Source organism: Chiloscyllium plagiosum, unplaced genomic scaffold, assembly GCF_037043375.1.
Source record: "Chiloscyllium plagiosum isolate Xiang-an unplaced genomic scaffold, Cpla_swu_hap1 HiC_scaffold_45, whole genome shotgun sequence".
NCBI lineage: Eukaryota > Metazoa > Chordata > Chondrichthyes > Orectolobiformes > Hemiscylliidae > Chiloscyllium > Chiloscyllium plagiosum.
This window is the reverse complement of record NW_028270183.1, coordinates 25,887,807-25,909,752: the sequence shown is the minus strand read 5'-3', so window position 1 is coordinate 25,909,752 and position 21,946 is coordinate 25,887,807. Positions and strand designations below refer to the sequence as shown.

The following is a 21,946-nucleotide window of genomic DNA, read 5'->3' as shown; positions in this document are numbered from 1 at the left end:
ATTAGGATTTATATCCAAACTCTCTCTCTCTGCTTAGAAGCTTCACACACAAAACTTTGCCTCAGACGACTGGTTCCCTGAACTAGAAGCTTGATGCTGTTGTTCAGAAAAACTGTTTTCACAACTAAACTGAATTCAAAGCTACTACTATTAATCTTCTGATTGGTTGTAAACTCGGCCTATACGAGCATTCATTCACAGGCCTGACATTTCTGTCTACCTTTCATTTAAAATCTGAATTCCAAACCGTATACACAGCCTACAGTTTGAGCTGGTGTGAGAAAGGAGTTGAAGCCTGGAGCAGATCAGCCCTGATCTTGTTTGTGGTGGAACAGGTTTCAGGGGACCAGTGGCCGGCTCCTGCAGCTATTTCTGAAATTGTTAGAACTTGGTGCTTTGGTTAAACTAATTTACCTCTGTCTGGGTTTGTCCTAACAATGTGGCATGGTCATTGCTATTTCTTTTGGGTGAAATGACCACTCCACAAATAGTCTAGTTAGGACTTCCAATGAAAGCTCTAGATTAGATTAGATTCCCTGCAATGTGGAAACAGGCCCTTCAATCCAACCAGTCCCCACTGACCCTCCGAAAAGTAACCCACCCAGACCCCCTTCCTTCTGACTAATGCCCCTAACACTATGGGCAATTTAGCATGGCCAGTTCACCTGATCCGCACATCTTTGGACTGTGGGAGGAAACTGGAGCACCCGGAGAAAACCCTCACAGATACAGGGAGAATATGCAAACTCCACACACAGTCACCTGAGGCTGGAATTGAATCTGTATCCCTGGTGCTGTAAGGCAGCAGTGCTAACCACTGACCATCTCGGACCAGGTGATGGGACTGAACGTATTCCAACAAGGAGTAGATACTGCTAACACCATTGACAATCACAGAAGAGAAAATTGTATTCAGAACGATATGTAGTTGAGTTTAGGTGGACGGGTATTGGAGAGTGCTCTTGTGAGACAGAAACATGTGCAGAGAGCATTTCGGCAAAGTAGTCTGTTTTACTGTGCTTTCCTCTCAAATTAATCAGTGTCAATGTTTGTTTGAATGTTTTGTCTTCCAGTGTTTTATATCTGGATAGGGTAGAGATAGATGGCCAGACCGCCATAGATTGACTAATGAATTAAGAGCAGCAGGAGGTCATTTGGTTCCTCCAGTCTACTCCATTTAACAAGATCGTGACTGCTCCATTATAGATTCAATTCCATCTATCCCTATAACCTTTTCAGTCCCTTGATGGTCAAATGTTTCTCATGCTGCCTTGGAAGTATTGTGAAGTTGCCTCGTTCTCTCCCTTTGTAGACTTGTGCTCTTGGCGGTGTACTTTTCTAATACCTTTGTGCCATTGGCAAATTTTGCAATGTTGCATTAACTCCTTTGCCCAAGTTTGTGTATTATAAATCATTGAGGCTCCAGCACTAATCTACACAATACACTACAGCAACGTGACTCATCCCGTCTGAGTTGTTTCATCCTTCGTCTCATCGGTTGCCTCAACAAAAGACTTTTCTTTCAGGCAATAAGACGCACAAGCGGTGCATGGTGTCTTGCTCACATGCTCCATGTGTCTGTCCTCAGCTTACTGCAGTGCTTTTGTGAATCATAGCACAAACTGGAGGACCAACATCTCACTTTCAAATTCAGCAGTGCACAGCCTTCTGGGCTCAATATTGAGCTTAACACCTTCAAGTTGTAAATCCATTCTCTGTCTCCTTCTCTCCCGTTCCCCTACCCCAGTGGACCTGTCTATTCTTTTCAGTCTGGCAGTTAGACACACCATTGTTCTGCTCTTCTCACATTCCAATCACTTGATCTAATCTATCAATATCCTTTCTGCCCCAGTTCTCCTCCCCCCCAACCCTTTGCATAAATGCTGCCCCCTCCAGACTTTTCTCTGAAGAAGCGTTATCTAGATTTAACATTCACTTGCTGTCTCTCCATGGCTGCCACCTGAGTGTCCCTCTGTGATCTCTAGCATTACTTGTTTTCTTTCCATGGTATACTACTTGTTTGTTGGTGTGAAAACAGCCCATTATGCCCACTTTCTGCTTCATTTCAACTAATCAATCCTCTCACGCACTGTAAACATCTAAAATTTTTGTAGTAGTCTTTTGTGGCATTTATACTGGGTGGCACGGTGACACAGTGGTTAGCACTGCTGCCTCAGTGCCAGGGAACTGGGTTTGGTTCCAGCCTCAGGCGACTGTCTGTGGAATTTGCACATTCACCCCGTATCTGTGTGGGTTTCCTCCGGGTGCTCTGGTTTCCTCCCACAGTCAAAAAAGATGTGCAGATTAGGTGAACTGGGCGTGCTAAGTTGCCCATAGTGTTCAGGGATGTGTTGGTTAGGTGCATTACTTAGGGGTAAATGTAGAGTTGTAGGAGAAGGTGTCTGCGTGGGTTAGTCTTTGGATGGTCGGTGTGGATTTGTTGGGCCAAATGGCCTGTTTGCACACTGCAGGGGTTCTATGATTATAAAATCTCTTCTGGAAGTCTAAGTGCAGCACAATGACACCTTCCCTTGTATTCTCATTGTTTATTATTTCCTCAAAGAACTCTAGTAAACTGGCCAAATGGGTCATTCGCACCACATTATTGAACATTGCTGATTACCGTAAGATTTTGAGTGCCCTGAAATAACCTCATTTCTTTCCCTTTGACAGATGTTAAGCTAACCTGTCTATTGTCTCCCTCTTGAGTAAAGGATTCCAATCTGAAGGGGCCTTTATATAATCTAAGGAATTTTGGGAAATTAAAACCAATACATCCCCGATCTCAGCAGTTACACCTTTTAGACACTTGGATGGAATCCATCAGGGGCTTTGTCAGACTTCAGTAGCAATAATTTTCTTCATACCCTTTCCCTGGTGAATGTAATTGTTCAAAGTTCCTTGTTCCCTTTGTGATTCTGATTCATGGTCATTTGAGTTATTTGGATTCTCTACAGTGTGGAGAAAACACTAACGCTGTTTAGTTCTGCCGTTTCCATTTTCCCTTTACTTTCCATTATTAATTCCCCTGACACACAAGGAACAATGCTGTGTATATTTTTCTAAATAGTTCCTATTACTGTGATAATTCTAACTGGCCTTCTCTAATTTCTCCCTCCTAATCTTCATTCTTTATAACTTATCTGATATTCAGATCTGCTATTCATTATAATGTACTTTCTCTTTCCATTTAATACAATGTTTAATTTCCTTGGCCATGGAAGTTGCATCCTTAGTTTCTTTGTTACTGGAATAAGTACTCTCTGAATGTTCTAAAATAACTCCATATGTCTGTCACTGTATCTCTACTCATCTATTCTTTAACTTTCCAAGTTCACTTTAGCCAACTGTCTTCATGCTCCCATAGTTTCCCTCCTTTAAATTTAAAACCCTTGGCTTAGGTGCACAGTTCTTCAAATCAATACAAAATTCAATAATTTCCTGATTACTTCAATTAAGGGATACCTTTTCTACAAGGTCATTAATTCATCTTATCTCATTGCACACTATCAGGTCTCGTATAGCCTGCTCTCTGAGTTGGTTGGAGGACTTGCTGCTGGTCAAATGGCTCTAACCCCAGTACGTGTGGTACGGTACATAACTGAATGCATCCTCTCTCCACAGTTCAACATGAGTGCATTCCTCAGGCCATTCTCGGGATGGACATCCTCTGTCAGGCCAAATCTGGAATGGGGAAGACTGCTGTATTCGTTCTTGCTACTCTGCAGCAGTTGGAAGCTGTAGATGGACAGGTAATCTGTCAGGATAGACTGTCATAGTGTAGTGAACATGTACTGTAACAAAACAGTCACATCACCTAGCACCAATTATATCGCCCACAGACTCTGATTTTAGCTGTTTATGTTCAAATTGATAAAACACACCTGTCATAAATTCAGTGGAAGCTGCTTCCATTAGCCCTGAGCCCAGTTCACCCACTGGAATTTGACTGGATCTGTTCTATGCAAAGCGCTTTCATTGCACGGTTTGTTGCCTGACATAAATTAGCAGAATAGGTTTCCATTCATGTCTTGTGTTTCACTGTAGCCATGTGGAATGTGGGCATCCCTTCCAAGGCCAGCATGACTTGCCTGCTGTGAATTGTCCTTGAACTGAACAGCTTAGTCAGCAAGTTCACAGGTTGGGTCTGGAGCGTTGCTATGGGTTTGGAATTGCGTGTAGGCAAGGCTGGATTGGGAGGCAAATGTTTCTTGACCAGGTGGATTTTGAGCAACAATTGATAATACTCGTCCATTGTCCATACTTTTGGTTTTGAATTTACATTCCAGCAGCTCCCATGGAGGGATTTGAAGCTGCCTCCAGAGTAGTAACCTGGGCCACTTCAATAACAAAGCTACTGTCTCTCCAGATTTGTTAAATGTAAGACTGTAAGTGGTTTACTGACTATGTGCAGGGTCCCTATGTTTAATGATGAAATATTATGATGCTGCACTGCCGGCATGGTGATGTTCAGATGGTGGTCCTATTCCTCATAATCCCACTGAAGATGTGTGGATAGCTGCCAAGAATTTGGTATGAGATGCCCATCCCCTTTGCTGGCTGAAGTTTCTTGAAATGTTTTGAGCTCAGATGTGAGTGATATAATCCAGGCAATTCATTGTAGCTGCACATCTCATCTGTGCTTCTCTTCCTTTTAAATCAGGTGTCTGTTCTTGTCATGTGTCATACAAGAGAGCTGGCTTTCCAAATCAGTAAAGAATATGAGAGATTCTCAAAGTATATGCCAAACATCAAGGTAAGTGCCCATGAGTATCTTGTATCTGTGTTTGTCTCACATATGAATGGCTGGTCTTTAGATCTTTTAAAACTAATGAACATCAAACTGCCAAAATCAGTAAGATTGATGTGAAGCCAGCCAGCTTCAGTGGTAAACGCAGCCCCTACAGAGAGTGTCAGCAGCATCTTTAACAAGACTCCAGTAGTTAGACACTGTAGACTCGCAGTGCCAGGGACCTGGGTTTGATTCCAGCCTTGGGTGGGTGACTGTGTGGAGTTTGCACATTCTCCCCGTGTCTGCGTGGGTTTCCTCCGGGTGCTCCGGTTTCCTCCCACAGTCCAAAGATGTGCAGGTCAGGTGAATTGGTCATGCTACATTGCCCATAGTGTTCAGGGATGTTTAGGTTAGGTGCGTTAGTCACGGGAAGTGTCATGTAACAGAGTAGGGGAATGGGTCTTCAGTGGGTTGATGTGGACTTTTTGGGCCAAATGGCCTGTTTCCACACAGTAGGGAATCTATTCTTTAAACCTCTAGAACCCATTGCAATCTCATGTACTGGAACAAGGCAATAATAACAAAGGATTACTAAAAAAATACTAAAATGTGCAAAGGTAAATTATGACAGAAACGAGTGCAAAACATAAAAGTGGATAGTCAATGCTTCTATAAATGTATGCAAGGGAAGAGTGGCTGAAGTGAATGTTGATTCCTTGGCAAGTTGGTGAACACACAAATGGCAGAATCATTCAATCAAAACTTGGCTTCTGTTTTTATGGTGGAGGGCACTAGTACCATCCCAACAATAACCAATAATATAGTTTATAGAAATGGAAGACCAACGTTGTATTCTCCAGATTACTTCCAGTGCCACGCCTTAAAATAGGAAGATGCACATGTGGCAAAAGGGCTGGCGTGGGAAGGAGGGCTTCTGATTTTCTGATCGCTGGGACAGTTACTGGGCTAGGTGGAACCTGTACAGCATTTATACATTGTACCTGAATCCGAATGGGGTCTAGTATCCTTGCTGGGAGGCTTGTTTGTGCTGTTGGGAGGTCTTTATCTAATTTGGTGAGGGGGTGGGACACAGTAGATGTAAAGTCAGATATGAACATGGTAAGTCACATGGGAGAGCCAAAATTGTATCTAATGCCAGGAGCATGGTTGAGAAAGTGGGTAAACTTGGCATTGATCAGCTCCTGGGAGTATGATATTGTTGTAATCACCAGAGACTTAGCTGAAGGAAGGGCAGTGCTGGCAGCTTAGTATCCAGCATATAGAAGTTTCGGGTGTGATGGGTGACATTGCACTACTGATAAAAGAAATCATAACTGCAGTCTTATCCCTCCGTTCCTTGCCTATATCTGTCAAGATGCCTCTTAAACTTTGCTTTTTATCTGCTTCATCCACCACCGACGCATTCCAAAAAACTTTGCTTCTCACATATTCTTTAAACTTATCCTCTTTACCTTGAACCTGTGTCCTGAAAATTGAGATTTCTGCCCTAGGATTAAAGACTCCCAACTATCCATGCCTCTCATAGTTTTCTAAATTTTAATCAGGTTGCCCCATATCTTTCATTCAAGTGAAAACCAACAAAGTTTGTCCAGTGTCTCCACATAGTTAACATCCTGGTAAACTGTTTCTGTACGTTGTACAAAGTCTCTACATTCTCATTATAGTGTGGTGACCAAGACTGTGCACAATGTTCCAAATGTGGTCTAAAGTTCTACACAGCTACAGCATTCCCATTGTTTGTACTCTGTGCCTGACTGATTAAGGCAAGCATGCTATGTGCCTTTTTGACCACCCTGTCCACTGTGTTACTACTTTCAGGGAACTATGGACCAGTACATCCAGATCTCTCTCTCCTGATGCTGCTAGTGGTTCTGCCATGATCTGTATACTTCACTCCTGCATCAGATCTTCCATAATGCATCATCTCAGCTTTGTCTGGATTAAGCTCAATCAACCATTTCCCCCCTGACATCTCCAGCCTATCTGTATCCTGCTGGATTCTCTGGCTATCTTTCTTACTGTCCACAGCTCCTCCAAATCATACATATTACGACTGTAGGGGTCCCACTACTGATCCTGGCAGAATACTGCTGGTCATGGATCTCCAGTAAGGAAAATGCCCTTCCACCACTACAGTCTCCTGTGACTAAGCCAGTTCTTTATCCATTTTACCAGCTCACCGTGGATCCTATGTGACCCCACCTTTTGAACAAGCCGTGGTATTCTCCTCTTATCGGGAGTGCAACTTCCCTCAACCTCTTCCATGTCCTTTCTCACCTGAGAAACCTAAATCCCAAAACATTAAATGCTAGTCTTCTCCCTGTCTCAACCAAGTCTCTGTAACAGCTGCAGCGTTCATATGGCTTAATCCAAGCTCTACGTTCATTGGCCTTACCTGTCTTACACCTGATGTTAAAACAAACAAACCTCAGGCAGCCAGTCCTGCTGTGTTCAGTAACTTCACCCCATCTGTTTTTCTGTTAGTCTTACAAACCTTGTCTCTGACTCCTCCATCACTTACTGGCTGACCTACTGCTCTGGTTCCTGCCACCCTGCTGCACCAATTTATACCCTCCTGAGTGGCATTAGCAAACCTCCTCGCCCAATGGATGCCCCCTTCAGTTTAGGCGCAAGTATGTACCCGTCAGGCAGGGAGGAAAGGGTCGTGTGAGGGAGCCATGGTTTAATAAGGAATTGGAATCCCTTGTTAAATGGAAGAGGGCGGCCTATGTAAAGATGAGGCGTGAAGGTTCAATTGGGGCGATTGAGAGTTATAAGGTAGCCAGGAAGGACCTGAAGAGAGAGCTAAGAGCAGCAAGGAGGGGACATGAAAAGTTCTTAGTTGGTAGGATTAGGGAAAACCCTAAGGCTTTCTATAGGTATGTCAGGAATAAAAGAATGACTAGGGTAGGAATAGGTCCAGTCAAGGATAGTAGTGGGAAGTTGCGTGTGGAGGCTGAAGAGATTGGGGAGACATTGAATGAATACTTTTCTTCAGTATTTACTCAGGAACAGGACATTGTTGCCGATGTGAATACTGAGTCACAATTAAGTAGAATGGATGGCTTTGAGGTATGTAGAGAAGAGGTGTTGGAAATTCTGGAAAGGGTGAAAATAGATAAGTCCCCTGGGCCTGATGGCATTTATCGTAGGATTCTCTGGGAAGCAAGGGAGGAGATTGCAGAGCTATTGGCCTTGATTTTTATGTCCTCGTTGTCTACAGGAGTAGTGCCAGCAGATTGGAGGATAGCAAATGTGGTTCCCTTGTTCAAGAAGGGGAGTAGGGATAACCCTAGTAACTATAGGCTGGTGAGTCTCACTTCTGTTGTGGGCAAAATCTTAGAGAGAATTGTAAGGGATAGGATTTATGAACATCTGGATAGGAATAATGTGATCAAGGCACGGTGGCACAGTGGTTAGCACTGCTGCCTCACAGCGCCAGACACCCGGGTTCAATTCCCACCTGAGGCGACTGACTGTGTGGAGTTTGCACGTTCTCCCCGTGTCTGCGTGGGTTTCCTCCGGGTGCTCCGGTTTCCTCCCACAGTCCAAAGATGTGCAGGGTCAGGTGAATTGGCCATACTAAATTGCCTGTAGTGTTAGGTAAGGGGTAAATGTAGGGGTATGGGTGGGTTTCGCTTCGACGGGTTGGTGTGGACTTGTTGTGCCGAAGGGCCTGTTTCCACACTGTAATCTAATCTAATCTAAAAAAGGATAGTCAGCATAGTTTTGTGAAGGGCAGGTCGTGCCTCACAAACCTTATTGAATTCTTTGAGAAGGTGACTAAGGAGGTGGACGAGGGGAAAGCGGTAAATGTGGTGTATATGGATTTTAGTAAGGCGTTTGATAAGATTCCCCATGGTAGACTACTGCAAAAAATACGGAGGTATGGTATTGAGGGTGAGTTGGAGGTTTGGATTAGGAGTTGACTGGCGGAGTGCCTTCACTAGCGGTTTTCCGCAAGGATCTGTTTTGGGACCATTGCTGTTTGTCATTTTTATAAATGACCTGGAGGAGGGGTTAGAAGGTTGGGTGAGCAAGTTTGCGGATGATACGAAAGTCGGAGGAGTTGTAGACAGTGAGGAAGGATGTGGCAGGTTACAGCAGGATATAGAGAAGCTGCAGAGCTGGGCAGAAAGGTGGCAAATGGAGTTCAATGTAGCTAAGTGTGAGGTGATTCACTTTGGTAAGAGTAACAAGAAGATGGGGTACTGGGCTAATGGTCGGATACTTGGTAGTGTGGTTGAGCAGAGGGATCTTGGTGTCCATGTACACAGATCTCTGAAAGTTGCCACCCAGGTAAATAGTGCGGTGAGGAAGGCATATGGCGTACTGGCTTTTATTGGTAGAGGAATTGAGTTCCGGAGTACTGAGGTCATGTTGCAGTTGTATAAGACTCTGGTGCGGCCGCATCTGGAGTATTGTGTGCAGTTTTGGTCGCCATACTATAGGAAGGATGTCGAGGCACTGGAACGGGTGCAGAGAAGGTTTACCAGGATGTTGCCTGGTATGGTAGGAAGATCATATGAGGAAAGGCTGAGGCACTTGGGGTTGTTTTCATTGGAGAAAAGAAGGTTTAGGGGTGACTTGATAGAGGTGTACAAGATGATTAGGGGTTTAGATAGGGTCGACAGTGAGAATCTTTTTCCATGTATGGAGTCAGCTATTACAAGGGGGCATAGCTTTAAATTAAGGGGGGGTAGCTATAGGACAGATGTTAGGGGTAGATTCTTTACTCAGCGAGTCGTGAGTTCATGGAATGCCCTGCCAGTAGCAGTGGTGGACTCCCCCTCATTATGGGCATTTAAGCGGGCATTGGATAGGCATATGGACGATAGTGGGCTCGTGTAGGTTAGGTGGGCTTTGATCGGCGCAATATCGAGGGACGAAGGGCCTGTACTGCGCTGTATTCTTCTACGTTCTATGTTCATCCTTGCGTTAAGTACAGGGCATTAAAGACTGAGGCCATTCAGGAGTGCGGTGTGTGTATAGATGGTGCTCAAAAAGAAATTAGGGCACAAGAGGCAGCACAAAACATTTAGGCAGAGAGGTTGAAGGAAAATCCAAGGCATTTTGATTATACTAAGAGCAAAAGCATTACTAGAGATAGAGAAGGTCTTATTTCAAGACCAAGGGGCATAGTGTGCATGACCATCAAAGAATGTTTCTTTGTTGTCTTTGTGAATAAAATATTGTAGCTGGAGATTTTAGTTGGAATGTAGACACTTAATGAGGAGGAGGTGAGGTTAGTGTTGGCAGGCGTAAAGGTGCATGAAGTTTCAGGGCCTGATGAAATGTATCCCAGGCTGTTATGGGAGGTAAGGGAGGAGATTGGGGCCCTGACAGAGAATTTCATATCTTGCTGATGAAAGTGCCACATGACTGGAGGGTCACTGTTGCGGCTCCTTTCTTCAAGAAGGATAGCAGGGGTGGTCTAGATGACGACAGACCAGTTAGTGTCACATCAGTGCTCGGGGAGATTACTGGAGAAAATGGTGAAGGACAGAATTAATCAACACTCGGAGAAGCGAGCATTAATCAGAACTAGCCAGCATACATTTGTTGGCGGATGATCCTGTCTGACTAATTTCAATTATTGAAAAAGGTGATTAAATATATTGAGGGTAGTGCAATTGACATGGATTAAATGCACTTCAGTAAGGCCTTTGGCAAGGTCCCACTTGGAAGGCTGGTCCAAAAAGATATAAGCCTGCAGGATCTGAAGCAAGTTTGTAAAATGTATCCTAAATTGGCCTGCAGATCAGAGGCCAAGGGTGATGATGGAGGGATGTTTTTATTATTGACCAACAATGTGATATTGGGACACTTGCTGTGTGTTAGGGGGATTTATGATTTTGGTGTACATTCGGAAGGAATGATAAGTTTGCAAATACTCAAATTGGTGTTGATAGTGAGGAGGATGGGCTCAGGTTACCGCCTGACTTTGAGCAGCTCATAAATTGGGCAGAGCAATGGCAGGTGGAATTTCACCCTGGTCAGTGTGAACTTATCTCTACTTACCTTGACACAGTCCTGTGCCCCTTGGTCCAGGAACTTCCCATATACATTGGGATACCACCCACGCCCTCCACTACCTTCAATGACTTTTGTTTCCCCGGCTCCCTATGCCTTAACTTCACCATGGCCATCCAGTCCCTGTACATGTCCATCCACCATGACGACAGCCTCCAAGCATTCCATTTTATCCTCTCTCGTCCCCACCTGTACCCTTTCACCAACACACACATTCGATTGGCTGAACTGGTCCCCTCAATCAACCATTTGTCCTTCGAATCTCCCACTTCCTTCAAATCAAAGAGGTTGCCATGGGCCCCAGCTGTGCCTGCCTCTTTGGGTACATGGAGCAGTCCATCTTCGGCTGTTACACCAGCAGTATTCCCCACCTTTTCCTCGTGCTCCCACAAGGAAGTTGAATAGTTCATTAACTTCATGAGCACCTTCCAACCTGACCTCAAGTTCACCTGGACCATCTCGGACACCTACCTCCCCTTCCTGGACCTCTCCGTCTCCATTTCTGGCGACCGACCCAACATGGACATCTACTTCAAGCCCACTGACTCCCACAGCTATCTGGGCAACCCCCCCCGCTCCTATTTAAAAAAAAAACGCGATCCATTACTCCCAATTCCTCCACCTCCCACAAAATCCTGTTCCACCCCAGAACATCCCAGATGGCCTCCTACTTCATGGACTGCAATTTCCCTCCAGTGTGGTGAACAATGCCCTCCTGTGCATCTCCTCCACTTCCTGTGCATCTAAGCTTGCACCCCACTCCTCCAACTGCAACAAGGACAGCCCCACTCCCACCGCCTTCTGTCTCACCTTCCACTGCTCCAACCTCCAGCTTCAACACATCATCTTCTGCCACCGACAGTCAGACCCCGCCACCAGAGAGATATCTCCCTCCCCACCTCTTACAGAGACCATTCCCTCTGCGACTCCCTTGTTAAATCCATGTGCCCCCACCAACCCAGCTTCCACACCCGGCACCTTCCCTTGCCACCACAAGAGATGTAAAATTTGCGCCCACACACCACCACCACCTCCCACCCGCACCCCCATCTGAGGCCCCAAAGGATCCTTCTACATCCGACAGAGATTTACCTCACCACCTCGATGGGTCACCAACTTGCGGAATGTTAGAGAGAACATCCCCGGGACACCCGCACTGTAAAACCCAACCACCGCCCTGTGGCCAAACACTTCAAGTCCCCCCCCCAGCAAAAATCTGCCAAGGACACGTGCTGTCCACCGCTTGCTTCCATTAGAAGGATGTGACTGCACTGGAGAGGGTGCAGAGGAGATTTGCCAGGATGTTGCCTTGGATGGGAATTCTCAGTTATGCCAGTTTCACTCGGACCAGAGGAGGCTGAGGAGTGCTCTGATTTGAGGTCTGCAAACTTGAGAGGCATCAAGAGGATAGATTGTGACAAGCATATCCTGATGGCAGACATGTCTAAAACCAGAGGACACGTAATTTATGGTGTGAGGTAAGTGCTTTAGAGAGAGTGTGAGGCAAATAATTTTTCGTCTGGGATGGTAGAGATATCCAGTGAAAGGGTGATGGAGGCATGTGCTGCTGCAACTTTTAGGTAGCGTCTGGATGAGCATTTAAAATGCCAGGAAATCGTAGCCTATGGGCAGAGTACAGGAAAATAGGAATAGTATAGTTTGGTGTGTGTTGCTTGTCATAAACCTGGTGGACTGTACGGCCTGTCTGTCACTGATCATCACCTCTATGGAACATGTACTGAGAAAACTATTAGGATTGAAGGCAGGCAGGGCCTGATGATCTACATCCTAGAGTCTTTAATGAAATGACTGCAGAAATATTGGATCCATGGGTTCTAATATTTCAAAATTCCCTGGATGCAGGAAAGATTCCAATGGATTGGAAAAAATGCAAATATAATGGCCTTATTCAAAGGGGGAGGGAGACAGCACGTAGGAACCTATAGACCCAAGACCTGACTGGTGAGGCAGATAAACTTAGCATGATGGGAATCTGGCACTGGGATATTAGTTATTCCAGAAACATGGCTGAGGGAGGGGCAGCTCGCTGTTCTGTGGTATAGATGGTACAGGAAGAATAGAAAGGGAGGAGAGAGAGAGGAGGGAAATGGCATTTTTGATTAGGGACAAAATTATGATTGTATTTAAGGTATTCCTGAGGGATAGTCCAGTGAAGTTATATGGTTGGAACTGAGAAATAAAAGGAAGATCACTTTGATGGGATCGTACTATTGCCCCCAATAACGTGTAATTGTGGGGCAAATATGTAGGGAGAGCTCAGATATCAACGATCAAAGTCCAAACCAAAGAGATGTGAATAGGAAGTTACTTTCCTCCGTTTTTTTCTGGATTTGGCGATACAGGTATTGGACTGGGGTGGACAAAGTTAAAAATGATACAACCCCAGGTTATAGTCCAACAGGTTTATTTGGAAGCACTAGCGTTCGGAACACTGCTCCTTCAGGTGGTTGTGGGGGATAAGATTGGGTTGTGGGATTCTTAGCTGTTTTTTCTTGAGTTTTGTCACTGATGTTGTGCAGTTGATTGCAGCAATCCTCAGATTAGTAGCTGGTCAGTTGGACTGAGGTCCTGGCTTTATTTGGAATTCTTTTTTCGAAACTCTTGGAGAGTGTCCTCTCTTCCCTCCTGCAGATTATAGTCTGTACAAAAATTCGCCACCCGTTGAAATTAGGCAGACTGGCCTATAGATGGCAGACTTACTCTTCCTTTTTTTGCAAAATGGGTGTAATATTTGCTACCTTCCAGTACTCTGACTCAACTCCCACATCAAAGCATGGTTAAAGATTGTGATAGGTGCATCTGCTATTCCCACTCTTCCTTCCCTCAGCTACCTAGGATGCATTTTATCTGGACCAATATCTCTGCTACTAGATTGTAACTGTCACTGGCAGAATCCTCATTCCGACAGATGTAAGCTCAATATTTCCAGTCTTAGGCTGACTCCAAGAAAGGTATATTTAGCCTTTGATCAGCCCTGTATTTTTGGTGTGGCTTTGTACAAATTCCCCAAATAACCCTTATTGATACATGCTGAATATTTATTCAAAACTGGTATCCTCTGGTTAAGTTTATTCCTTGTCATCTACTTGATTACGATATGTTGATGCAGTTGCTGTTACTCCTTGGCTTAAATTATCTTCAAGGTAAAGAAAGAGATGTTAAGTCATGTTTACAACAAGTTTGTAACTCTGCAGTTCACCCTGAGAAGCAGGTTCACCTCTCCCTGTTCCATCCCCAAGGTGTGTACTTGCACAGGTAGCCTTCTAAATGCACCCCCGTTGTTTTGTTTTTGTTTTAAACAGGCAGCTGTATTCTTTGGGGGCTTGTCAATCAAAAAGGACGAAGACATCCTGAAGAAGAATTGCCCTCATATTGTTGTGGGAACTCCGGGGCGGATCCAGGCCCTTACACGTAACAAGTCACTCAATCTAAAATACGTCAAACACTTTGTCTTAGATGAGTGTGACAAGATGCTGGAGCAGCTTGGTTAGTGGACTGTTTCTCGACTAGATTTTTTATTAAGTGATAGCATATTCCTTTTAATAAGTGTTTCAGACTGACTTCTGGGTCTGTCCTCAGATTCTAGCTGGGGGCCAGGTTTGGCTATTTTAACGTCAATGGTTGCAAATCACTTAAGGACAGAACAGAGCATTGCAGTTTGTAATGGAGTCCTACACGGAGACAGGCCCTTCAGCCCATACTGGTCCATGCCAACCAAAACGTCCGTCATGCTAACCCCATTTTCCTGCACTTGGCCCATACCCTTCTCATCCTTTCCTATCCATGTATGTGTCCAAATGCCTTTTAAATGTTGTTAATGTACCCGCCTCAACCTCTTCCGCTGGCAGCTCATTCCATATGCGTACCCCCCTCTGGGTAAAAACATTGCCCCTCAGGTTCCCTTTTATTCTTTCCCCTCTCACCTTAAACTGATGCCCTCTAGTCCTCGCTCCCCCAACCCTGGGAAAAAGACTGAGTGCATTCACCCTCCCCAGGCCTCTCATGATCTTATACACTTCTAGAAGATCCCCCCCCCCCCCCCAACCTCAATCTCAAACACTAAAGAGAAATATCCTAGCTTGTCCAACCTCTCCCTATAATTCAGATCATTGATTCTTGGCAACATCCTTGTAAAATTTCTTCTGTACTCTTTCCAGTTTAATAACAATCTTCCTATACCAAGGTGACCAAAATAGAACACAGTAGTCCCAAGTGCAGCCTCACCAGCGTACTGTCTAACTGCAGCATAACCTCCCACCTTCTAAACTCAGTGCCCTGACTGATCAGGCCAGTGTACCAAAAGCCTCCTTCACTGCCCTGTCTACCTGGGATTCCACTTTCAGGGAACTGTGCACCTGAACTCCAAGGTCCTCTGTTCTACTCCACTCCTTAAGACCCTACTGTTCACCATGAAACTCTTACCTTGGTTTGACTTTCCAAAGTGCAAAACCTCACACTTATCTATATTAAACTCCATTTGCCATTTCTCAGGCCACTGATCAAGCTGATCAAGGTCCTGCTGCATTTTCTGATAACATTCCTCACTGTCCATGATACCGCCCACCCAAGTGTCATCTAACTTAATCATGCTTTGTACATTCTCATTCAAATCATTGATATAGATAACAAACAATAACGCGCCCAGCACCGACCCCATAAGCACTCCCCCAGTCACAGGCCTCCAGTTCCACAGCATCCTTCCACTATTACCCTCTGCTTCCTACCGTCAAGCCAATTGCGTATCCAACCTGCCAGCTCCCCCTGGATTCCATGTGATCTAAAGCAGCCGACCATGTGGAACCTTATCAAAAGCCTGACTGAAATCCGTAGAGACTACATCCACCACCCTGCCCTCGTCAACCTTCCTGGTCACTTCATCAAAGAACTCGAACAAATTTGAGGCATGATCTCCCACCACAAAGCCATGCTGACTACTCCTAATCAAACCCTGTCTTTCCAAATGCATGTATATCTTATTCCTCAGAATTTACTTAAGTGACTTACCCACCACGATATTAGGCTTATTGGTCTATAGTTCCCAGGTTCCCTTGAATAAGGACACAACACCTCCAGTCTTCTTGGACCTCACCCGTGGCTACTGATGATGCAGAACTATCAGTCAGGACCCCCACAATTTCTTCTCTGGTCTCTTTCCGTGTTCTTGGAAATATCTGGTCAGGACCAGGTAATTTATCCACCTTCTTACATTCTGATACGTCCAACACCACCTCTACTGTGATATGGACTGTCCACAAGATATCACGATTAACTTTCCCAAGTGTTCATGTCTTTCTCCATGCTAAACACAGGAGAAATATTCATTAAGAAGCTCACCCATCTCCTGCGGTTCCACACATACATGACCACTTTGGACTTTGAGGGGTCCTATTCTCTCTCCAGTTATTTTTTTTTTCTCTATACTTTGGATTCACCCTAATCTTCTCAGCCAAGGCTATATCCTGCCCCTTTTTCACCCTCCTGATTTCTTTCTTCAGTAAACTCCTGTATCCCAATATACCTCCAGGGATTCCTTTGATCCCAGCTGTCTGTACATGAACCATACCACCTTTTTTCTGGTCAAAGCCTCAATATCACTCGTCATCCAGGGTTCCCTATTCTTGTCAAACTTGCCCTTCACCCTCTCAGGAGCATATCGACCTTGACTGCACCTACCTCACTTTTAAAGACCTCCCACCTTTAAAGACCTCCAGAGGTCCCTTTTTCCTCCAAACCAACTATTCCAAACAAACCCCTCCAAACTCTTGTCTAATTCCACTAACATTTGCCTTGCTGCAGTTTAGGACTTGAACCTGTGGACCAGTTTTGTCCCCCTCCATTTCTATTTTAAAATGAATAGAACTATGGTCACTGGTCCTAAAGTAGTCTCTCACTGTCACCTCAGTCACCTGTCCTACCCTATTTCCCAAGAGTAGGCCGGGTTTTGCCCCTTCCCAAGTAGGACCCTCTATGTACTGCTTGAGGAAACTTTCCTGAACAGACTTCACCAATTCCACCCCCTCTAAGCCCCATACTGTCACTATTCCCCTCCTTATTTCCAAGCTCCACCCACTCGCCCTCCCTGGATGATCCCTCGGTTATTTCATCTCTGATTACTGCTGTGATACTTAATCAAAAATGCTGCTACTCCTTCCACCACTTCTGTCATGGCTAAAGCACATTAAGCTGCCAGTCCTGTCTCTCCCTCAGCCATGTTTCTGTAATGGCTATACTATCCAAGTCCCACATGCCTATCCACGCCCTAAGTTCATCAGCCTTACCTCTTGCATTGAAATGTAAATGCATTATATCACCGTAATCATGAGTTCTACTTTAGTTCCTGGATTGGGTGAATGAATTGCAGTTCCTCCAGCTGTAGTTGGCCTCATTACCTTGGCCGACAGAGATGCTGGATATCAGGGAAGGTTCCTTGTTCCTCTTCACAGACTAATCCCTTTCATTCCCTCCTCTTCCCGTGTGGTTGAATATACAACCATTTGAAGCGAGATCCATGATCACAGACAGTTTGCAAACCAACTACTCTACTAATTGGACCGAGCTGCACTGTACTTGAGAGCTGGGACTCCAGATGTTGTAGCCAATGGTGCTCAGCCAGTATGTTATGGACAAAAGATCGGTCCATTCTCACTCAATTACACAAGCTCAATTAACGAAAGGATGTAAACCAGGCAAATGGTGAAAGAAAGATTAAAGAATGGGCAAAATAAAATCGGAAAAACCTTATCAAATGCCTTACTAAAGTCCGTGTATTTGACATCAGCCCTTCCTTCATCTAACAACTTGGTCACTTCCTCGAAGAGCTCTATTAAGTTGATACGGACGGTCTCCCCCGCACAAAACCATGTTGCCTATCACTGATAAGCTCATTCTTTTCTAAATATAAATAGATCCTATCCACTAGTTAGTAAATCTATTCATTATGGCAGTGATTGAGATGGATTGGGAAATTAGATTGAGAGTTTGGTAGGTGAGCTATTGTAAACATGCTGTAAAAACATTCTCAATTAATGTACATTTCCTTCAAGAATGAACTAGTGCAGGCATACAAATTTAATTCTGGCAGTTTAGGGTAATGTTAGTCTAAGTGAAGCTTGGTATTCGAAAACCAATCTCGCTCGTTTTGTTATAATGCACGTTTTGTCAATGCAGGTTCACTGTAATGTTATTGACAAATCGGGGATGTTGTTTCTACAGCATGAATGTTTAAAATGTGTGTTGGTTGTAACATTATTACAGTGCCAACACTTTTTAACCGCTTGTTTCTAAAGCGCAATTTTTCCATAACGGGTTGCATAGAAATGCAACCATCGTATGAGATGAACTGACTGCAAGGGATTTTAACGAGGTGGCCAAAATATTGTTGAAGTGGGAGAAAATCAAGGGTTACGGGGACAAGGCAGGAACAGGATACTGATTGAGGATGATCAGCCATGATCCTATTGAATGGTGGTGCAGGCTCAAAGGGCAGAATGGCCTACTCCTGCTGCACCTATTGTCTATTGTCTAAAATCAAATTAAAGTAAACTGACAAGAAACAGGAAAAATTTTATCTGTTTTTTAAGTATATAGAAAAAGAGGAAAGTCTGAGAAGTTAGCCAGTATGTATCAGTCTTCACAGTGAATATGTAGAGGATTGTGGGGTGACAAATCTTTAATAAGATTGAGGGAGTAAAAGCACATAATATTGAAGTAGTGGGAGCATGGAAAAATTCTTCATGAGATTAATAGCTGCCACCTCTTGGACCTGACTCCCAAGATATTGAATGCATTGGCTTTGAGCTTCCAGAATTCCTGGGATTCCAAAAGTGTGCCTGTGGTTTGGAAGCTAACACAAGCGGCATTGCTATTTGAGCAAACGGAGTTGGATGCCAGTTAGCTTGGAGATGATAGTCTGAAAATTGCTGTAGCTTGTTACTGCCGCCATAGTAACAAATCTAATGAGACAAATCAATGTGGGGTGATGAAAAAGGAATTAGTTTGACAAAACCATTTGATTTTTTTTTGAGGAGGAAACTAGCAATGTAGGGAAAAGAGTAGCATATTTAGATTTTCAGAAAATGAACTGATGTCACGAGGTGGTTGTACATGATGGGGGGTGGGGGTAATGCATTAATTAGCACGGATTGAGAACTGATGAATAAGCAGAAAGAATCGATGGATGATTTTCCGGATGGTAGTGGTGATTATTGATTATAAATAGAGATTTAGTTTGGGGATAGGAATCAGTAAGGATAATGCAGTGTGTTCCTGGTGCCTCCAACAATCTCTACTGGACCCATAATCTTTCAGTAATGGATGAAAAAATCAAGCTTGATGACAGGTTCACGATAAAGAACATAATAGCACAGAGTTTTGAAGGAAGCTGGCCTCTAAGTAGTGAGAGGGAGGTAGAGAAGATTGTCTGTAGACAGATTATAGGAACCTACTGGACAGATAGGGTTATGATCGTTGTTAATTTCAATTAACATGTACTGGGTAAGAGGTAGAGTGTGAGATGAGGGGGGGCAAAATTCGTACAATGTGAGAACTTTCCGGAACAGTACATTTCTACTGGTATTGGGGGCTAGCACGTGAGGCAGGCCAAGTGGCAAATGTTGGAGTAAGGGAGCATTTGTAAAATTGGGATTATTATGTCATGTAAATGGGAGGCTTGCTAGCACAGTGGTTAGCACTACAGCCTCACCGTGCCAAGGACCCAGGTTCAATTCTAGTCTTGGGTGACTGTCTGTCTTGCTATTCCCCTGTGTGGGTTTCTGCCAGTTGCTCTAGTTTCCTGCCACCTTCCAAAGGTGTTCAGGTTAGATGGATTGGCCATGCTGAGGATAGCCCGTATTGACCAGGATTGTGTCGGCTCAGTGAATTAAGTCATGGTTGATGCAGGGTTATGGGGTTAGGCTGGGGGAGAGAGTTTGGGTGCACACTTGATGGGCCAAATGGTCTCTTTCTGCATTGTAAATTCTGTCTGGCCATCTGACCAATTAGTCTCATAGATTCCTTGCATTTTGCAAACAGGCCATTTGGCCCAACAAGTCCACACTGACCCTCTGAAGTGTATCCCTTCCAAACCCATTCCCCTACCCCATTACTCTACATTTACCCCTGACTAATGCAACCTGCACATCTTTGGGCTGTGGGAGGAAACCAGAGCACCCAGAGGAAACCCATGCAGGCACGGGGAGAACGTGCAAACCCCACACAGTATATCATCCTCTAACCAAACACCTCAAATTCAACCACCCAGGCAATCTCTGTATCATCTGCAAATTCATCGGCATCCTGCACATTCTCATGCAAATCACATTGTGAACAATCCACCCACTTCAGTCACACAGAAAGCCTTCTCTGCTCTCTCCCTCTTATCACAAAGCCAACTTTGGAATCAACTTGACAAGTAACCCACCATCCCATGAGTTTTAACCTTATCATTTTCCCATGTGGGACCTTGTTAAGGGCCTTGCTGAAATCCTTACAAACTTTAACTACCCTAACCTCATCTGTGCAGTTGGTCACCTCCCTGAAAAATATGACCAGATTTGTTAAACGTGCCCCCTTCCCCCAGCCCCCGACAGAACCACACTGACTCTTCCTGATCAAACCCTACCTCTCTAAATGGATTTGAATTGTTTTCTTCATTATTTTCTGCAATAATATCCCAACTATTAAACATCAGACTCATCGGTCTATAGTGCCCTGACTGATTACTGGAGCCCTTTTAAAGTGGAACCGCATTAGCTGTCCTCCAGTCCTCTGGCACTTCAATGTGGTCAGAGGCATTTTAAACGTTTGGGTCAGGGCCCCTGTAATTTACTGGCCCATCTCCCACTGCCTGCGGTACAACTCAACTAGATTTGGCAAATTGTCCACTTTTTCAATCTGCCAAACCCTTGAAGACCACCTTTGCTGCTTGTATCAGTCTGCCCAAGGACTTCACAGTCCTCCTTGACTTGATACTTGCAGTTTTCTTCTCCCAAATAAAGGCAGGTGTGAAATACTCATTTAACACTGTATCAGTGTCTTCTGGCTTCATGCACGTATTGCTCCTCAGTCTGAATAGGCCCTGCTCTTTCCCTGGTTATTCTCTTTCCCTTGATATATTTGGAGTGTATCTTGGTTTCTTCCTAATCTTGCCCGCTTGCATTTTTTTTCACACACCTTCTGCTTTCTGAATTGCTTTCTTGAGATCATCCCCTGCCCTTTCCATATTTCTCTGAAGCCTTTCTCCCGTTATATTTCCTTTCAGTCCAGCCCTGAATACTCCTGGCCATCCATGGTTCTCAGAGTTCATTGCTCCTACATTTCACCCTAAATGGTACCTGTTGGGTCTGCACCCCCACCTCACTCCATGTACCTTTTGGAGCACCTCCCACTGCTCTACTCTCAACTTACCCACAGGCTTACCCTCCAGTGGAGGCTACCAGTCTATTTTAGCCCTGATCCTGCCTTATTCTAATAAAATCTGCCTTACCCCAGTCTCAAACCCTTTACAGATCATCTTTCTCTTTTCATAACTTAAAACGCTCACTCACCCCCCCCCCCCCCCAAAACCTCAAACACTTGTAGGGCCATCTGCACATTGGCATAAAAAGCTCCCCTACATACATTTCCACGAAATATGTTCCTCTTTAAACCCTTTATACTATGGTACTGATGCTGGAGTAGTTGAAATCCCTTAATAGAGATACACTTGTTATTTTTGCATGCCTTAGTGAATTGACTACATATCTGCTGACTAGGTGTCTATAAATACACTCCTTACAGTGTGACTGCCCCCTTATTCCTAAGTTCCATCCATGAAGCCTCATTTGCTGAACCTTCAAAGGTATCATGCCTCTTTAAGTGCACTGACTGGCTCCCTAACTAATAATGCAACACCACCTCTCCTTCATGAAGGTCCTATGCCCTGGAATGTTAAGTTGTCTGTCTTGTCCCTCCCCTGGCAAGAGCATCGCAATTTCATGTCATTCCATACCCTTAACTCATCTATGAAGCCTCTTATACTCCTGGCATTAAAATAGAGGCCATGCAGTTTTGCTGTACTCCCTTAAGACATCACATGGCTGAACTCGTTCTGCCTTTGTTGCTTTTCCAAGTTGTGCTGTGTTGCTATTGATCTAATGCAGT

General features: G+C 44.5%; 1 protein-coding gene across 2 annotated transcripts in view; it reads left to right on the top strand.

The window, feature by feature from the left end:
- LOC122552162 (ATP-dependent RNA helicase DDX39A-like) overlaps positions 1 to 21,946 on the top strand; it is a 39,211-nt gene that overhangs the window by 2,918 nt on the left and 14,347 nt on the right. For both annotated transcript variants that reach the window (XM_043694682.2, XM_043694683.2), the window contains exons 3-5: positions 3,625 to 3,752; positions 4,664 to 4,756; positions 14,110 to 14,293. In XM_043694682.2, coding sequence (XP_043550617.1) covers positions 3,625 to 3,752; positions 4,664 to 4,756; positions 14,110 to 14,293 — 405 coding nt within the window. The remainder of the gene's footprint in view (positions 1 to 3,624; positions 3,753 to 4,663; positions 4,757 to 14,109; positions 14,294 to 21,946) is intronic.